Source organism: Diceros bicornis, chromosome 25 (genome assembly GCF_020826845.1).
Source record: "Diceros bicornis minor isolate mBicDic1 chromosome 25, mDicBic1.mat.cur, whole genome shotgun sequence".
Classification (NCBI taxonomy): domain Eukaryota; kingdom Metazoa; phylum Chordata; class Mammalia; order Perissodactyla; family Rhinocerotidae; genus Diceros; species Diceros bicornis.
Genome location: NC_080764.1, coordinates 18,812,964 through 18,830,556, shown reverse-complemented (window position 1 = coordinate 18,830,556; position 17,593 = coordinate 18,812,964). Strand labels below are relative to the sequence as shown.

At 36.3% G+C, this 17,593-nt stretch overlaps 1 protein-coding gene across 5 annotated transcripts in view; it reads left to right on the top strand.

Annotated features, from left to right (window-relative positions):
* Window positions 1-17,593, top strand: part of WASHC4 (WASH complex subunit 4) — a 69,733-nt gene that overhangs the window by 13,962 nt on the left and 38,178 nt on the right. For all 5 annotated transcript variants that reach the window (XR_009223941.1, XM_058568519.1, XM_058568518.1 and 2 more), the window contains 9 exons: window positions 490-613; window positions 729-856; window positions 1,711-1,871; window positions 6,891-7,017; window positions 11,274-11,399; window positions 13,579-13,686; window positions 14,472-14,618; window positions 14,748-14,827; window positions 16,935-17,040. Coding sequence is in view for 4 of the 5 variants with exons in the window: in XM_058568519.1 (XP_058424502.1) it covers window positions 490-613; window positions 729-856; window positions 1,711-1,871; window positions 6,891-7,017; window positions 11,274-11,399; window positions 13,579-13,686; window positions 14,472-14,618; window positions 14,748-14,827; window positions 16,935-17,040 (1,107 nt within the window). In the remaining variant the exon portion in view is untranslated. The remainder of the gene's footprint in view (window positions 1-489; window positions 614-728; window positions 857-1,710; window positions 1,872-6,890; window positions 7,018-11,273; window positions 11,400-13,578; window positions 13,687-14,471; window positions 14,619-14,747; window positions 14,828-16,934; window positions 17,041-17,593) is intronic.

Sequence of the window (17,593 nt, the reverse complement as noted above, 5' to 3'; positions counted from 1 at the left end):
TATATTCCATGTGAAATCAAATCTGCTTCAAGGTTGCCTTTAATTTATGTTTTGCATGATCACAGTTTTTACAGATTGATCCCAACTCTTGTTTATATCAATTTAACTTAATCCATTAGATTCAAAAGGTAATTTTTTTGTCATTGATTCTTTTTCCAGGAGACATTTCTACACAGTTTATGTTTTCAGTGCTTCATCAGATATGTCTTCTCTACATCACTGAACATCACTCTGTGTATCTCTTCATGTAGAATTATAGATATTTGGTTCAGTTTTATTACTTTCACATAACTGATACTCAAATATATAAGTACATATGCATTTTTCATTCAAATGGATTTAGGTGTTAGATTAAGGTAAAAACCTGAGCTTCAGTGTTAGTAAAATTAAAATGATGAATGTAGAAGTTTATCACACACTCTATAGTTAAGTCTGTTTAATAGCTTATTATTGAGAGTCTAAATTTCTCTTTAAATGTTTCCTGTCTAGGCCTGTATAGAACAGCAGTTTGATTCTCTCAATGGAGGAGTATCTGTTTCCAAAAACAGCACTTTTGCTGAAGAATTTGCACATAGTATTCGCTCAATTTTTGCAAATGTAGAAGCCAAGCTTGGTAATGTAAATTGCATGTTTTTGTTTTTGTTTTTGTTTATAAAATTTGCATTTCCTTAAAAGCAGAATTTTAAGTATATTTGTTCTGTTTTTCTCTCATGGTATTGTCTTATAAGGGGAACCTTCTGAAATTGACCAGAGAGACAAGTATGTTGGGGTTTGTGGACTCTTTGTACTGCACTTTCACATTTTTCGGACTGTTGATAAAAAGTTTTATAAGTCTTTATTGGACATTTGTAAGAAGGTAAGAACTTGGAAATCTCATTTTTTTTCAATTTGAGTAGATGAAAAAGATTTTGGATAAAACTGGATATTTTAAAATGTATTTTATTCCTGCTTACAAAAATAATAATATTTGTAATACTAATATTTTGTAACAATAATTACAAAAATAATATTCATTTTTAAAATCCATGCATTCCAGAAATAAGTAACAGTGTAAATGAAAATACCCTATAATTCCATGTCATATAAATACGTATTAGTGGATGTTTTTCCAGATTTTTTCCTATACGTTGACTTTGTATTACTGTTACTACTTTTGTCTCTTCTTCTTTCTCTTCTGTTCTTTCTCCTCTTCTTACCATTCATTCTCATTTTTGAAGTAGAAAAAATTAAAAATTTTTTTCTACATCTTTGCTATTTCTGTGATGTGGCACCTGATTTCAAAATTGAAAATTTAGTTTGTAGAATCAAGTGATATGTGACCGTGAGAACCCACGGTCACATAACCCATAAATAACCCATATTTATTTTATCACTAATATGGAGTGAAGGTAAGGGTCATGAGGATTCACGTTTCTCTTTGCTTTTTGCATATTTTATTCATCTGAAAATGCATGAGTGTGTAAACGTGTGTGTGTGTGTTGTGTAATATTTAGACAGAATAAAATTATTGTCATGTTCCACACCAGGTAAAGGAATGCCTTAACTCTGTGCCACTCAGTGAGATAACTTGTCCCACAATATATTGAGTATTTTTTTATGGTTATTTTTTCTTGAAATAAATTGTTGTCCATTGTGTGTTGTAGAACTATTCAACAACTTATTGTTTAGCCTCATTTAATGATTTCCTTCCCCTTATGTTTACTGTTTCAGGTGCCAGCCATCACTCTAACTGCTAATATTATTTGGTTTCCTGATAATTTTTTAATCCAGAAAATACCAGCAGCTGCCAAACTTCTAGACAGAAAAAGTCTTCAAGCCATTAAAATATACAGAGATACTTTCCTACAGCAGAAAGCTCAATCACTTACCAAGTAGGTTTTATAAGCACCCGTAATTAAAATATTTATATTTTATATTTTCAAATCTTCTACTGATTCGAAATATATGGAAAGCATTTAAATGATAAGATCAAATGTACTTACTCATTACCAGAGAAAAGTTTGGGCAATCTCTAGGAGATTTATTTTCTAGGAGCTTTTTTTTTGTGTTTTGTTTTTTAAAATGTTTTAGGCTTAAACTCAATTGAAGATGTAGGCAAATTATACTTTTTGGAGATATGTGTGTGTGTGTACATATGTATGTGTATGTGCACACACACATATATATATGCACACGTAATACGTACACACATACTTTTTATCAGATGCATTAAATATTTTTTGTCTAAAGGGAACTGTCTGCAGTAGATGTCATTTGACGACATTAAAAACATTGTGTGTCCATGATTCATTGATGATTTTTGGAGGAGTTGACTTTAATTTGATGTACTCCTTTTTTTTCCTTTATTTTTATTTTTATGCAAGTAGTGTATGCCCATATTTAAAAAGTCAAAAAGTACTAAAGGTTTAAAGGGAAAAATAATTGCCCCCTGTCTAATTCTCTCTGTACCTCAGTCCTCCCTAAAGGAACGCCTTTAACTCTTCCTTTCTTCTGATATTTGCTTCCTTATTTTTTAACTCTTATTATGTAAATTTTTAAATATACTCAAAATAGAGAAAATAGTATGAAAAGCCCCAATGATCCCATCATGTAGCGTCAACAATTAAATTTATTGCACATTCTTACTTGTACACTGCTAAAATCACGTGGTGATCTGGATGAAGATTTTAAGTGAAGTGACACAGGACTTTGCCACTGGCCCTGTGCTGGACACAGTTTTTATCTTTGACATGGTTAAAGAGTAACAGGATACTTACCGCTTTCTGTTGATCTTGACTATCCAGGGGAAATTGGACCACTGCCACATGATGGGGCAAGGAAAAACATGTCTGTAGGAGATCCCCTAAAGCATCTCTTGGTACTCTCAAGTCCTGTGATTGAAGTCAGTGGAAAATGACACCTCAATTCAGGCAGGACTACTTGTGGCAGAGATTTCAGAGCCCTCTAAGACATTCTAAAACAGAATTGAGGAGGGATAAAGACATAAGTTTGGATTTAGATTAAAGAGATGAATTCAGTAATATGGACAGAGACAGAGATCAGGTTTAGTAGCGATAATTAAAAAAAGGTGTGGATATTTTGGTTATCAGAGGCATAATATTCTTTAACAGTGTGATAGTTGCTAAAACTGCCACTAAATACTTAGATTACATTAATAACTATACCTAGGTTATGGAAACTAGTAGTTATGATATCTAGGCCATGGAAATTGGTAGTTCCATTGAATTCTTATGGATCAGATCATAACTGATGTTTGGTGATGCCACGTGTTAAGAGAGCCACTAACTGCAGCATCCCTAGATGAAGCTGAAGAGGGTGTCAGAAGATCTGCGAACTGTGCGCTTTGAAGACTCATTGAAGAGTCTCTATATAGTTGGGCCTTTAAAGGAGAAATCTGAGGAATGTTGTGGTGGGTTTCTTTAAATATTTGAGGGGTGTTCAGATTGAAGAGGGAACAGATTTGATCTCTGTAGCTCCAGAATGTTGAACTAGATCCAAAAGATGAGCATGGCAGATATTAATAAAAATAATTACCAACATTATCGAGCTCCTGACTGTTTAGCAGGCATTATGCCAAAGGCTTTAAACACATTGTCTTATTTAAACCCTGTAACAGTCTTCTCATGTGGGAAATAATAAAGATCACAAGTAATACTTACCCAGTGCTGCCTTCTATAAGCCGATAACTATTCCAGGAACTTCACATGTATCATTCGCTTTAGTTATCAAATGCTATGAGGTAGATACTATTGTTATCACCATTTTTATAAATGAGAAAACTGAAGTACAGAAAGATTAAACTTGCTCAGATTTAAACAGCTAATTGGTGGCAGAGCTGGGCAGTCCAACTCTAGAGCACAAGCTGTTAACTACTCTTCTGTAGTACTGTTTTTATCCCATTTTTAGGTAAGGAAAATGAGGCTTAGAGAAATGAACTTTGCCTGGTCACACAGGTAAGTACATGTCAGAGAGGGCATGCAAACCCGTGCCAGTGCTACTGTAGAGCCTCTGCAACAGGGAGGGTTGTGTGGGCTGCTCTGAGAAGTCATGTACTCTTCCGCTAGAGCTGTGGAGGCAGAATATAGATGACCAGCAGCCCAAGGTGCTATAGGAAGTGAGTCTTTTTAGTGGAATGTTGAATAAGTTGACTTTCAAAGACCCTCCACATGATAAAATTTTACATTTCTAAATTCTTCAGTTCTAATGATATACCTATACAGTCACTGTAGAGCTCCATGGAACTGAAAGGAACAGTGTCTTTTTCATTTTCCTTGCAGTTCTGCCAAAGAAACCTAAAATTCACTAAAGTGAAACTCGGGAGAGTGGAGATGGTGTGATCAGCATGAGCTTTGTCTAACATTTTAGAAGTTGAGGGGGTGACTCAGGCTCCAGAGTTCATTATGTAGTGAAGAGGAAGCAGTAGGGGACGGTTTCCCTGTACCTGCACTATTCACTAGACACCAAGGGGCCGTGTGCTCCAGCTACCTCCTAACTGGAGTCCAAGGTTTGTAGGTTGCTGCATTTTGCTTTTTCATTCGCAACCATTTTGATGCTGGGAATACTGACTTAAGAGAATAGAGGTATGAACATTTGTTTCAAACCCCCAGTTGACTTACAGGTGTTGACACTATTTAATGGGGCAGGAGATTTTTTTTTCCTTAGTGTTCTTCCTGTTTGTACTTTGAAATGAAGCTAACAATCTGACAGGACCCTTTGCCGTTTTTGGACTTTCTTTGCCAATTAACTTGATTTTTAAAAGTTGAAGCAGTTTCATTTTCATATATTTACAAGAGACGAAGATTGTCTGGTGTCTGGATGCAGGAGTGATGGGCGGAGTGACAGACCTTTGCGTTATCCTGCATAGTCTGATCTAAAGCTGAGTGAATGCTCTTGACCGTGTATCAGCCTTCTTCATAATGTTATTGGCATGATCGCTATCAGGGAGGGCTCCATAGTCTAGGCCTCTTCCTTCTGTCCTTGCTCATGACCTGTCTGTCCCCTCCTGTACGTTGTATCCCTGCTGAGTCCTGACCACAGCCTCCTCTTCAAAAGTGGAGGTTTTATCCTAGGACCATGCTCTTTCTCTGTATTTCAGACTTGTAAATTGAATCATCCACAATCAAATAATACATTTTAGCACCATTCAAGGCAAAGCCAAAAGTACAACTATTGATGTCTTTTGTCTAGGGGAATCCTGGCTTGGCAGAAATTATTTTTCTTGCATTTGATGTTAGGGTTTCACCTCCTTAAAACACATTAAAGATTTTGGCATAATCTCTCTTCAGACTGAGTTCTTGAGATTGTCAGATTGCTTGGTAGTATGGCTAGCCAACACACAACCTCACTGTGGAATTCTCATCTTAGTTAGGTGAGTCTCCTCAGTCCCTTGCCCTGTAAGGTGAGTCTCCTTAGTCCCTTGCCCTGAAGGGCTATCCTGTAGCTGATTCTGACCAGCAATAATGGGACGTGTCTCCACCCTGTCTAACTGAAGAAGGTTTTTAAAAAGAGTTGGTAACATCAGATCCCATGAGGGGAATTGTCCATTTTTTTCTTATGGGCTAAAAGTTCAGTTCCCATCTTGAGTGATTTGAGGCGCATTGATAGAGTGATTTAGTGTTTGTAATCAGCCTGCACAGTAGAATTATATTATTGATTTAATCTTTCCAGATGGGAGAGCTTCCTAGATGTGGGCTTGAACCTTGACGCGCCTGTGTACTAGTTGTATGATCTTGGGCACGTTACTTAATTTTTCTTTGCGTCAGTTTCCTCTTTTGTCAAATAGAGATCATAATACCTACCTTGTAAGGTTAATGTGAGGATTGAATTTGTATAAATTTGTATACAAATTATTAATTTGTTATTTTGTATATTTGTTTTCTGTATTAATTTGTATAATTTAATATATTAATTTGTTAATTTGTATAAATTGCTTAGAACAGTGGCTGATATATAGTAAGCTTTCAATAAATGTTAGCTTTTATATTCAGATTCTGACCGCTTTCACGCTCCTGTTCTGGTTCAAGCTGTCAATCCCTTTCTTCTGCGTTATCACCGTAGCTTCCTAAGTGGTTTTCCTGCTTTTACCATTGTCCCCTTTATAGTTTATTTTCAACATATCAGCCAAAGTGATATTGATCCTCTTCAAAGTTAATCAAGTCACACTGCTCAAATCCTCTAGTGGCTTTCCACTGAAGTCGTAACTTCCTACAAGGCCTTACACAAATCCCTTCCTCACTCCCTGCCTTTCCTACTCCCCCACTTTCCCACCCCTGCACCTCTCTGATCTCTTTCTGTTCTGCTGTCTGTGCTCCAGTCATACTGACTTCTTTGTTATTACTTGAATATGCCAGACACGCTTCCTGTTTTAGGATGTTTGCACTTGTTATTTACTTTCCTAGAATTCTCTTCTATTATATATTTGCGTGAATTACTCATTCATCTTCAAATCTTGGCTCAAAACCCCCTTTTCAGTGAGCCTGCTTTGATCACTGTATTTAAAACTGTACCCAGCACCCCAGTCCCTATCCTTTTTCCCCGCTGTGTTTTCTCCATAGCACATATCATCTGACATCTTCCAGATTTTAATTATTGACTTCCTTACCATTAGCTCTCCTTTCTAGAATGTAAGCTTCATGGGGGCAGGGATATTTATCTATTTTGTTTACTGCTGATTTTTATTTTCAGTACTGAGAAGAGTGCTTAGCCTGTATAGGCATTCAGTGAATATTTATTGAATGAGTAAATTATATATGTGTATATGGTATCTGTATTTCGAAAACCGGAAAGATGAAATGGCTGCTGCAAGGAAATATTTTATCCCCACCAATACAAAGAAATGGAAGTAAATTTTCTTTCCTGTGCTGAGTAACCCCAATATTTTCCTTTGTTAGAGATGTACAGTCTTACTACGTCTTTGTGAGCTCATGGATGATGAAAATGGAATCTATTTTATCTAAAGAGCAGAGAATGGATAAATTTGCTGAAGACCTCACCAGTAGATGTAATGTTTTTATACAGGTAGTTGCATCTTCTTACTTAGAATATTTTGGGGGCCATTTCTTTGTTAATCCAATGTTCAAAAGTTACACTTCTAAAAAACTGGAAAGTATAGGATATGTTTTTATTTTTAAAACAAAATTGACTTGGTTATGTTTGGATCTGTGTGCTTATTAATTTAGATTTTCTAATATAGGCCTTTAAATCTCTACATTCTTTTCAAAGGGTAACTTTTTCGCTATATCCCGTAAGTTTTCATATGTTGTATTTCCATCATCATTTAGTTCAAAATATTTTAAAATTTTTATTGTGATTTCTTCTTTGGTCTGTGGGTTATTTGGAAAGATATTTCTTAACTATGAAAAGTTATCTTATTAATTTCTAGCAATGCTAAAATAGTTTCAGTATTTTGGAATTTGTTGAGATTTGCATTATAGCCCAGCCTGTGGTCAACTTTGGTAAACATTGCATGTATACTTGAAAAGAATGTGAAATATGCATTCGTTGGTTGTAGTATTCTGTATATGTCAAGTAGGTCATGTTTGTTAATGATTTTGTCTGCATATTCTGTCAGTTACTGAGAGGATTGGGTTAGAAGCTCCCACTGTTATTGTGAATTTGTGTATTTATCCATGTAACTCTATCAGTTTTTGTTTTATATATTTTGAGACTAGGTAAGTGCATAACATTTTAGAATTGTTATGTCTTCCTGGTGAATCAAACTTTTAGCATTATGAAATGTCCCTTTTTATCTCTAGTAATGCTTTTTGTCATAGATCTCTTTTGTGTGGTATTAATATAGCTATACCAGTTTTCTTTTAGTTGAGGTCTACACGGTATATATTTTTTGATCCTTGCAACCTGTTTGGCTCCTTATATGTAAAGTGTGTCTTCTGTAAGCAGCATACAATTTTCCCCAATCTGATAATCCTTGTTTTTTCATTAAACTGTTTTCTGTATATGTCATTGCTGATGTATTTGGATTTAAAACTACCACTACCTGGCTAGTTGCTTTCTGTTTGTCTCACTTGTTCTATGTCCCTTTTCTTTTCCTTTCTTGCTCTCTTTTGAATTTGAATACTGATTTTTTTAGTGGCTACTCTAGAGATTTTAAGATGTATCATTTACTCCTTCAACTCCAACATAAATTAGTAGTTTTATCACTTTCCAAGCAATGTAAGGTTCTTAAACCACTTTAATTCTGTTTATCCCCCCTCACCTGTGCTGCTGTTGTGTATTTTGATTCTCTATATATTTCAAAGCTCACAAGGCACTATTATTGCTGCTGCTGTTGTTTTTATAGTCAGTGTTGATGTAGATTTACCCTCATATTTACCCATTCTGTTGCTTTTCATCCTTCCTGCCTCTCTTGATCCTTCTAGTTGTGGAATACCTATTAGTATTTCATTTAAAATGACTTTCTTTTGATGAATTATCACAGTTTTTGTCCGAATTGTCTTTTCAACTTCATTTTGAAGGCAGTTTTGCTGCATATAGAATTCTAAGTTGGCAGGATTTTTTCCCCCAGCTTTTAAAGGTACAGTTTTATTGTTTTCTGACTTCCTTTGTTTTTATTGAGAAGTCACTCTCAGTGTTGTTGCTTTTTCAGTGTGTCTTTATTTGCTTATAAGAAGTACTTTTTGGTTTTTAGCAGTATTATTTTGTGCACGTAGGTGTGGTTTTCTTTGTGTTTATGCTGCTTGGGATTTGTAGAGTTTCTGGAATTTGTGGAAAATTCTCAGCCATTAACTCTTCAAGTACTGTTTCTGTTCTCTCTCTGTTCTAATTCTTTTTTCAGCTGTGTCTAATCTGCTGTTAAGCCCATCTATTGAGCTCTTAATTTTAATTATTTTACTTTTCAGTTTCTTTTTTTTTTTTTGGAGGAAGTTTGGCCCTGAGCTAACATCTCTTGCCAATCTTCCTCTTTTTGCTGAGGAAGATTCACCCTGAGCTAACGTCCATGCCCATCTTCCTCTTATATTTTGTATGTGGGATGCCAGCACAGCATGGCTTGATGAGCGGTGCGTAGTTCCGTCCATGCCTGGGATTCGAACCTGTGAACCCTGGGCCGCCCAAGCTGAATGTGCGAACTTAACCACTACGCCACTGGGTCAGCCCCTTCAGTTTCTCTTTTTTTTTAGTTTCCAGTTCTCTTCTGAAATAACATTTATTTCCTTTAACATATTCAGCATAAATATTTTGAAGCCCATGTCTAATAATTTCAATATCTGGATATTTCTATTACCTGTTGTTTCTCTTGTTTTTGGATATGTTGTCTCTTCATATGCCTGGTTATTTTTTATAGAGTGCTACACATTGTATGTGAAAAACTGTAGATATAATTTGAAGATCTGGATGTTTTTATTTATCAGAGAGCATTTATCTTTGCTTCAGGTATACAACTAGTCTAGGACAACTAGTGACACAGATCTCCTCTACTCAGTCATGGATTGAGATGATCTGAAGTGGGACCTAAATCCTATCATGGCTGGTGTTTTCTAGTTCACCCTTACTTTTTAGGAGGTAGTTTTTCAGGATCCCAACCCAGAGCCTAGGTGACTTACTGGGACTCCCTTCCCTCCTTGATGGGCCATGAACTCTTATTTTTATTCCTCTTTCCTTCCAGTGAGTTGGTGAAAGATATGTTTGGCTTCTGTCTTTATTCTCCTCTTTTGGAGTGGGCAGATGCCTCTAAGGAGAGCAGCCTCAAATGCCAGGCTCACGTCTCTGGGTTTCTGTCTTCTCCCAGATCTTGGCCTTATATTTCCTTTTTTTCATGCTAGCTCTTTGATGCCTTCCAAGAGAGTTAAAAAATTTTTTGCCCAGATTTTCTAGTTCCCAGCATGGAGGTTGGTCCAAATTATTTATTCTGCCATTAACAGAAACAGAGCCTAGACCTCCACCCTCCCCATTCAGATTTTTAAAATACATCCTTCATAAATTAATGACCATCTGGGAATGGTGTGATACTGGCCCGTGAGTTCTGTACTCCCTCCCCCCGCAAAAAAAGAAACTCTTTTTCTGCCTGTCTTAGAGTTTCTCTTGCTGTTCCTGTTGCTGCTTTTTAACTTTCTCCATTGCTGTGCTGGGGAGAGGCTGGTGTAATGGTCCTATAGCTGACAAGGTAAGACTTGTGGCTCTTTCCTGAATTTATGCCCCAAGCTTTGGTCTCACTGTCACCTTTCTTAGGATGCTACCCTCTCTCTCAGTTCTCTTGGTTTAGCACATCTCTATACCACAGAGCTGTTATTGGTCCAGAGAAACTCCCACCTCCCAGCCTACATTGAGTGTCACTCTTTTAGTGAGCCCCTGTTACTGATGGCAGAATACTTGCTCTCTCACCTGTGGTAGGGCAGGAGAAAAGGATTGAGAATCACTGGCATATAGCTTCAGCCCCAGCTCCTTGGATATGTCCACAATAGTATGGGTTAGGGTCATCTCTAAACTGTACATGTATTTTTCTTTGTCCTTTATAAACCCAAAGAGTCTCCATCATTATCTTTGTGTTTCTGTGTGTCCTTTTTGGAGCTAAATGAAAAAATATTTGAGAGGTAATATCCCTTTTCCTGTTTTCTTATTCCATACTGTTTAATGGCACTGAATTTTTTTTTTTCAAACCTCATAAGACCTGTGTGCTTCCTTTATGAATAGAAGGGTAGAAGAGAATCTGTTCTTACTGGGCTGGAAGAAGAGAAGTCTGATTAGCACCAACGTAGGCAGAGGACATGGTAGAAGATGGGCAGTGGGGGTTGGCCTAGGTGAAAAGGAAAGGGGGAATTGGCATGGAACTGAGGAAAACCTTTAGAGAACTGTATTGGCCAGAAAGCAGCTCTTTCTCCTCCTCGTTTTTTCATTCCTAGTTCCTTAGAGTGCTTTGCTCTTGTGTTAGGCTGCGGCAGGTAGGAGTCTTCATTATCTTGCCTGGCAGGTAAGATAGGGATGAACAGATACCTTCCTGACATCCAAATCATTTCTCTGAAGATTGTTTTTTTTGGAAAGAGTCCTTAACTGTGATTATACAATATAATTTCAAACTGCCAAACTTCTGGTATGCGATAGGTTAAATAAACTTAAGGGCTGCTTTGAAACTTAACCACCGTGTGTAATATCATGTGAGGGAGAGTATTTCAAAATCCTAAGAGCTGACTTTAAAATGAACTTGAGAAACACTAGTTATTGGCAAGTTGAGGAATAGTTATTGTTACATAGAGATTGAAATCTTGAAGAAATGAAACCTCTTCTTGTGATTATAATCAGTTTTATTTTGTTTTTTATAGGGCTTCTTATATGCATATGGTATTAGTACCATTATTAAAACCACAATGAATCTCTATATGTCCATGCAAAAGCCAATGACCAAAACCTCAGTTAAGGCATTATGCAGGCTTGTTGAACTTCTCAAGGTAAGTTTTAGATTGTTTTACCTTGCCATTATAATTGAGAAATGACCTGCGCCTAAATTAGGATGGTCTTGTAAGATTTGACTTCTTGATTATATGAGAATAAAAAATTGTGGGAAAGTGTACTTATCTCTCTGTTGGATAAAGGAACTAACCATTGAAAGAACTTTCTGAGTAACTTCTATGAATGGCCAATATATTTAAACTGTATCAAGAGCTAACATGTAATGAGAGAGAAAAGAAGGAAAATGAAAAGGTTAGCTTAAGTATTAGTGAATTTTTACTCATGGAAGTTTTAAGCATGTTGAATGAGTTTAAAAAAATACCCATGCAACATTATCCGTTATTTTATAGTGTTCAAATGCGTATGAAACTAGTCAACATGAGACTATTTATTTTGTAATTTAGAGAAAGTGCTGTAATCTTGTGGTTTGACTAGTAGGCTACTTGTAGGAATGGTCAAATAAATTAAGAACCAGAGTATACTTCTGGAAATATGGTAAAATGTTTCTTAGTATACTCTATATAAATTAGAAAAATATAAACTCTTGTAGGCAGGAGAGTCCACTTAACCTTTTGCAAAAATTGAAATTAAGATTTTCTAGTAAATTTCTGCTAATAATAGCTTTTATTTATTTATTTATTTTTTTGTGAGGAAGATCAGCCCTGTGCTAACATCTGCCAATCCTCCTCTTTTTTTTTGCTGAGGAAGACTGGCCTTGGGCTAACATCCGTGCCCATCTTCCTCTACTTTATATGGGAGACCGCCACAGCATGGCTTGCCAAGCGGTGCGTTGGTACGCGCCCGGGATCTGAACTGGTGGACCCTAGGCCGCCGCAGCGGAGCGCAAGTACTTAACTGCTTGCACCACTGGGCTGGCCCCTAATAATAGCTTTTAGATTTGCTTAGGAAATAAAGATTTTCTGGAGATTGTGCCTTTGGATTTTTAGCCTTTTTTCTTTAAGATAAGTTATTGCTTACATTTATTTTTTATGAAATATAAATACAGAAGTGTATATATGTGTATATGTATGTATAGATACATACATATCTAATGTTAAGCATAATTAAAAAAATAATAATAAACACTTAAAAAACTCACCATCCCATTTAAGAAATAGAATGTTCCGTATATCTTCAAAGCCCCCTGTGTTGTCCCTCTGTGATTGTATCTTATCCTGCCCTGTCAGAGGAAACCACTGTCCTGAATTTTATGCTTATCATTTCATTGTTTTTCTTTTTTAGTTTACCATGTATGGATGAATCTATAAGCCATTCATTGTTTAGTTACATATGTTTTTGAAGTTTATATTAATGGAGTAATACTTCATGTATTCTTTGACTTGCCTTTTTTTTTACTCAAAATTTTGTATGTGAGCTTATCCGTGTTGGGATGAGTAGCTGTAGTTCACTCATTTTCATTGCCGTGTAGCTTTCCCATGGATGGACTTTTGGGTTGTTTCCAGGTTTTGCCATTATAAACAAGGTTGCCATTCTTGTACATGTTTCTTGGTGTACTTGCGCAAGAGTTTTTCTGAGGTATTGTATACCTAAGAGTGGATTGCTAGGTTGTATATTATGTACCTATTCAACTTTCAAAATGATGCCCAGTTGTTTTCCAAAGTAGTTATCAGTTTACATACCTCCTACAATATTTTAGACTTGCTATTGTTCCCCAGCTGGCCGACATTGGTATTATCAGGCTTCTTCTTCCTTTTTTTTTTTTTTTTTGCAAATTAGTAAGTATGAATGGTTTTGATTATAATTTGTAACGTTCATTTCCCTGTTGGTTAATGATGGTATCCTTTCAAATATTTATTAACTATGTCCTTTTGTGAACAATGTGTTCATGTCTTTTAGTCAGTTTCCTATTGGATTATTTGCCTTTTTAAAAAAATCATTCATTTTGGGTCTTTATATATTCTGAATACTAATCCCTTGTGTGTGGCAGGTATTTTCTCATACGTTGGCTTGCTTTTTAATTTTCTTTATAGTGGCTTTTGATGAACAGAAATTCTTAATTTTAATATAGTTGAATTTACCAATCTTATCCTTTATGGTAGTCCCTTTTTGCATCTCATTTACAAATTACTTACCTAGACCAAGGTCATAAAGATATTCTATAGTTTTGCCTAAAAGTTTTAAATTGACTTGCACAAAATTACTTTTGATTCTTTTTAGGCAATAGAGCATATGTTCTACAGGAGAAGCATGGTTGTGGCTGATTCAGTTTCACATATAACACAGCACCTTAAACATCAGGCTCTTAATTCTATTTCTGTGGCCAAGGTATGAAGGTTATTATGTATTCAGCATAATTATATTATCTTTTTAGTTTGCTCTTCTGTAGTTTTATGTTTTTTAGTTCAGCCTATTTACTCTGTCCTTCAAACATAATATTGTTGATCATTTATCTCCATGGTATTTTATGATTTTTGCTTAGAGTGATCAAGGTTATCTTTACTCTGAACTTGCAGCATATAATACATTAACACACCTCTATTAAAAAATGGCAGTGTTTGGGGCCAGCCCGGTGGCATAGTGGTTAAGTTTGTGTGCTCCACTTTGGCGGCCCAGGTTTTGCAGGTTCGGATCTCGGGTGCAGATCTACGCACTGCTCATCAAGCCATGTTGTGGCGGCATCCCATATACAAAATAGAGGAAGATGGGCACAGATGTTAGCTCAGGGCTAGCCTTCCTCAGCAAAAAGAGGATGATTGGCAATGGATGTTAGTTCAGGGCCAATCTCCTTAACCAAAAAAAAAAAATGACATAGTATGCAGTTTTAAAACATGATGCATCTTTTTTTAAGAAATGATTTCGTTGTTAAAATAGTATGGAAATTTTAAAATATGTCTAATACATTTACTGTCCCTGACAGTGCTAAGCGATAATGTTACAAAAGTACAGTACATAACATTATCAGAAGAAGCGAAGAAGCTCAACAGGGAAAGTATTTGTCGGATGAGCTCTCTTAAATTGACTCATGGAAATGATAACCATGAAGTTCTTCTGACTCTTTTGTTACTGCCTAAGAAATAAAACTATTTCCTGTTTTCTCTTCTATCTTTAAGAAAAGAGTAATTTCTGACAAAAAATATAGTGAACAGCGTCTTGATGTGCTCTCTGCTCTAGTTTTGGCTGAAAACACACTAAATGGACCAAGCACAAAGCAACGACGACTTATTGTGTCCTTGGCACTAAGTGTTGGCACGCAAATGGTAAGGGTATTGCTATTACTTAGGGACTAAAAAGGAGACCTGAGATTTCACAGTTCTCTTGTTATTGACGCAAGAAACTTGTTCTTACTTTGCCTGCAACTTCTCTGCCTTTTTCCCCCTCCCTGATAGAAAACATTTAAAGATGAAGAACTCTTTCCACTTCAAGTAGTCATGAAAAAGCTGGATCTCATCAGTGAACTTAGAGAAAGGTGAGTAGGGATATGTAAGGATACTCAAAAAATAGGGCTAATAGAGACATCGAGTTTCTTTTTAGCATAGCAAGAAACGTAACCCAGCTAGACTTTTTTTGGTGAGGAAGATTGGCCCTGAGCGAACACCTGTTGCCAATCTTCCTCTTTTTTGCTTGAGGAAGATTGGCCCTGAGCTAGCGTCTGTGCCCATCTTCCCCTATTTTGTATGTGGGTTGCTGCCACAGCATGGCTTGATGAGTGATGTAGGTCTGTGCCCGGGATCCGAACCTGTGAACCCTGGGCCGCTGAAGTGGAGCACGCTGAGCTTAGCCAGTGCGCCACCGGGCCAGCCCCCAGATAGACTCTTAGTTCCTCTCTGTAACTCCTTTACTATAACCAAAATGAGATGGTGACTAGGGATCATATTTCCTTAGCTTTGCTTCTACAGTAAGGATATATCTTCTGGAAGAACTCACATGAGAAAATGTGATGTAGCCCTTAGAGCATCTGGCAGACCCTGATGCATATTGTAGTTTTTGTGGTGTTTATCTCTAGTGGACTTGTAAAATTGCTGCTTTATAACAGGGCTTCATCTATTTGTGAGACACTTAGAATATCCATGTCACATAGTCTTCTGTAATTTTTAACATATGAATTTGAATTACATTGTTGATAGCCAGTCACTGAGATGAATTAGTTTTTGGAAGGCTTACTTTTGTAGCTCCTTGTGGCTTTGTTTCTTTTTATTGAGGATTCAGTAAGTTTCTTGAAGAGAAAATGAGTCTTCTGAATTTTGATTCCGGCTGAATTAAGGTTACAGCACAATTTTCATTAAATGCCCATATTTATAACTTAACTGTTTTTGTTCTGAGAAGCTGAGATTTCTATAGTTAGTGGTATTTAACTTTCTATCCTTGGAAGAAATTCTGAGCCGCCTTCTTTTTTTTTTTTTTTAAAGATTTTATTTATTTATTTTTCCCCCCAAAGCCCCAGCAGATAGCTGTATGTCATAGCTGCACATCCTTCTAGTTGCTGTATGTGGGACGCGGCCTCAGCATGGCCGGAGAAGCGGTGCATCGGTGCGCGCCCAGGATCCGAACCCCGGGCCGCCAGCAGTGGAGCGCGTGCACTTAACCGCTAAGCCACGGGGCCGGCCCAATTTTTTTTTTTTTTCTTCGGCTTAAGCTCTTTATTTTAAACCGTCCTTTCCACTTCATCACGTTGAAGTTTGACCCCTTCCTCTACACTCTGGTGGGGCTGCTTGGAAAGCAATGAAATGACTCACCACCTCGCTCTGGCGGTTTAGGCTTTTCACAAATATTGCATGTTTTATGAATTTACTTGCAACAAACTTGAGCGCCTACTATGGGCCAGGCCCCGTGTGGTTAGCCCTGAAGACACAGCTGAGCGGGAAACAGTCAGTTCTTAAGCCCAGCCTGTCGGAGGAGCCACACTGAAGCAACCGGCTCACTTGTTGAATCCTGTGTAGAAAAAAAAAATGATCAAATTTCCGATACACGCGACAGGGGATGAATCTCAGATGCATTATGCTGAGTGAAAGAAGCCAGGCGCAAAAGAATACATACACCCCCTTGTAAAAACCCTAGAAAAGACCCTGAGCCTTCTTCATTATAAGATATCTAACGATCATTTTATTGCCCCATAAAATGTGAAATAATCACTTGGCAAAGATTATAGACGAATTAAGTGGGACTGGTTTTTTTTTTTTTTGGTCATGATTTTTTAAAAGGTTCTTTTCAACTTTGAGACAAGTAAAATGGTGCATCTGGTGTAAGTATTGTAAGTCTAATATCAGATAATGTTGAAAATAAATTTATTTTAAACTTCTCTATTTAAAAGTTATCTATCTTGTTTTTCAAATATGCTGTAAAACTAAAGCATATGTACAGAATTCTGACAATGTCGGGTATTTGAATATTTTGACCTTTGTTCAGTTTGAAAAGTATTTATTTTGTATCTTTTCTTTACTAATTTTAGTTAAGTGATGTAGGAAATGCAAAAATGACTTAGAGATCTTACCCTAATGGTATATAATGTCATTCTTCTCATTATTTTTTTGGGTCACTTCATTTTTGGTACCACTAATTACTACTTTACATTGTAGGGTCCAAACACAATGTGACTGTCGTTTTCTTTACTGGCATCGAGCTGTCTTCCCAATTTATTTAGATGATGTATATGAAAATGCCGTTGATGCAGCCAGATTACATGTAAGTAAAGAATATAAAGAACAAACCCATCATTTTTTCAGTCACTGTACAAACCTTTCTAATTAGTTTTAAAATAGATCATTTGTTTTAAAAAAACACTATAATATTGATGCTAATGCTGTTTTGTACAGTGCTATGCATATTCAGTAAGCATTTATACAGTATACAGTCTGTAGTTAAATTTTATAGTAATACTAATGAATTAATTTTAATATATTTAACTCTTCCCCTCATATTCCTAATCCTTCTCATTTCACTTGATTTTAGTTTGTGTCACAATATTCTGACATTTATTCGTCAGCAAGGTATATGTTATTCAAATCTTTCTATTTCTTTATGGAAATAAGTGTATTTCATTGCTCAAGATAGGAAAGGATTAGCAAATGTGAATTTTTTTGTATACTTAAAGTATATGCTTTAGAGAATAAAATTTGACTCTTATTTAGGACAGTAAGACAATTGTGTAAAAAACAGCCTTCAGATTGAAGTTTTGTCTTTCAAGAGAGGTAGTTAACCTTTGTAATATTACTTAGATTAGAGAGCTGGTTTTTCT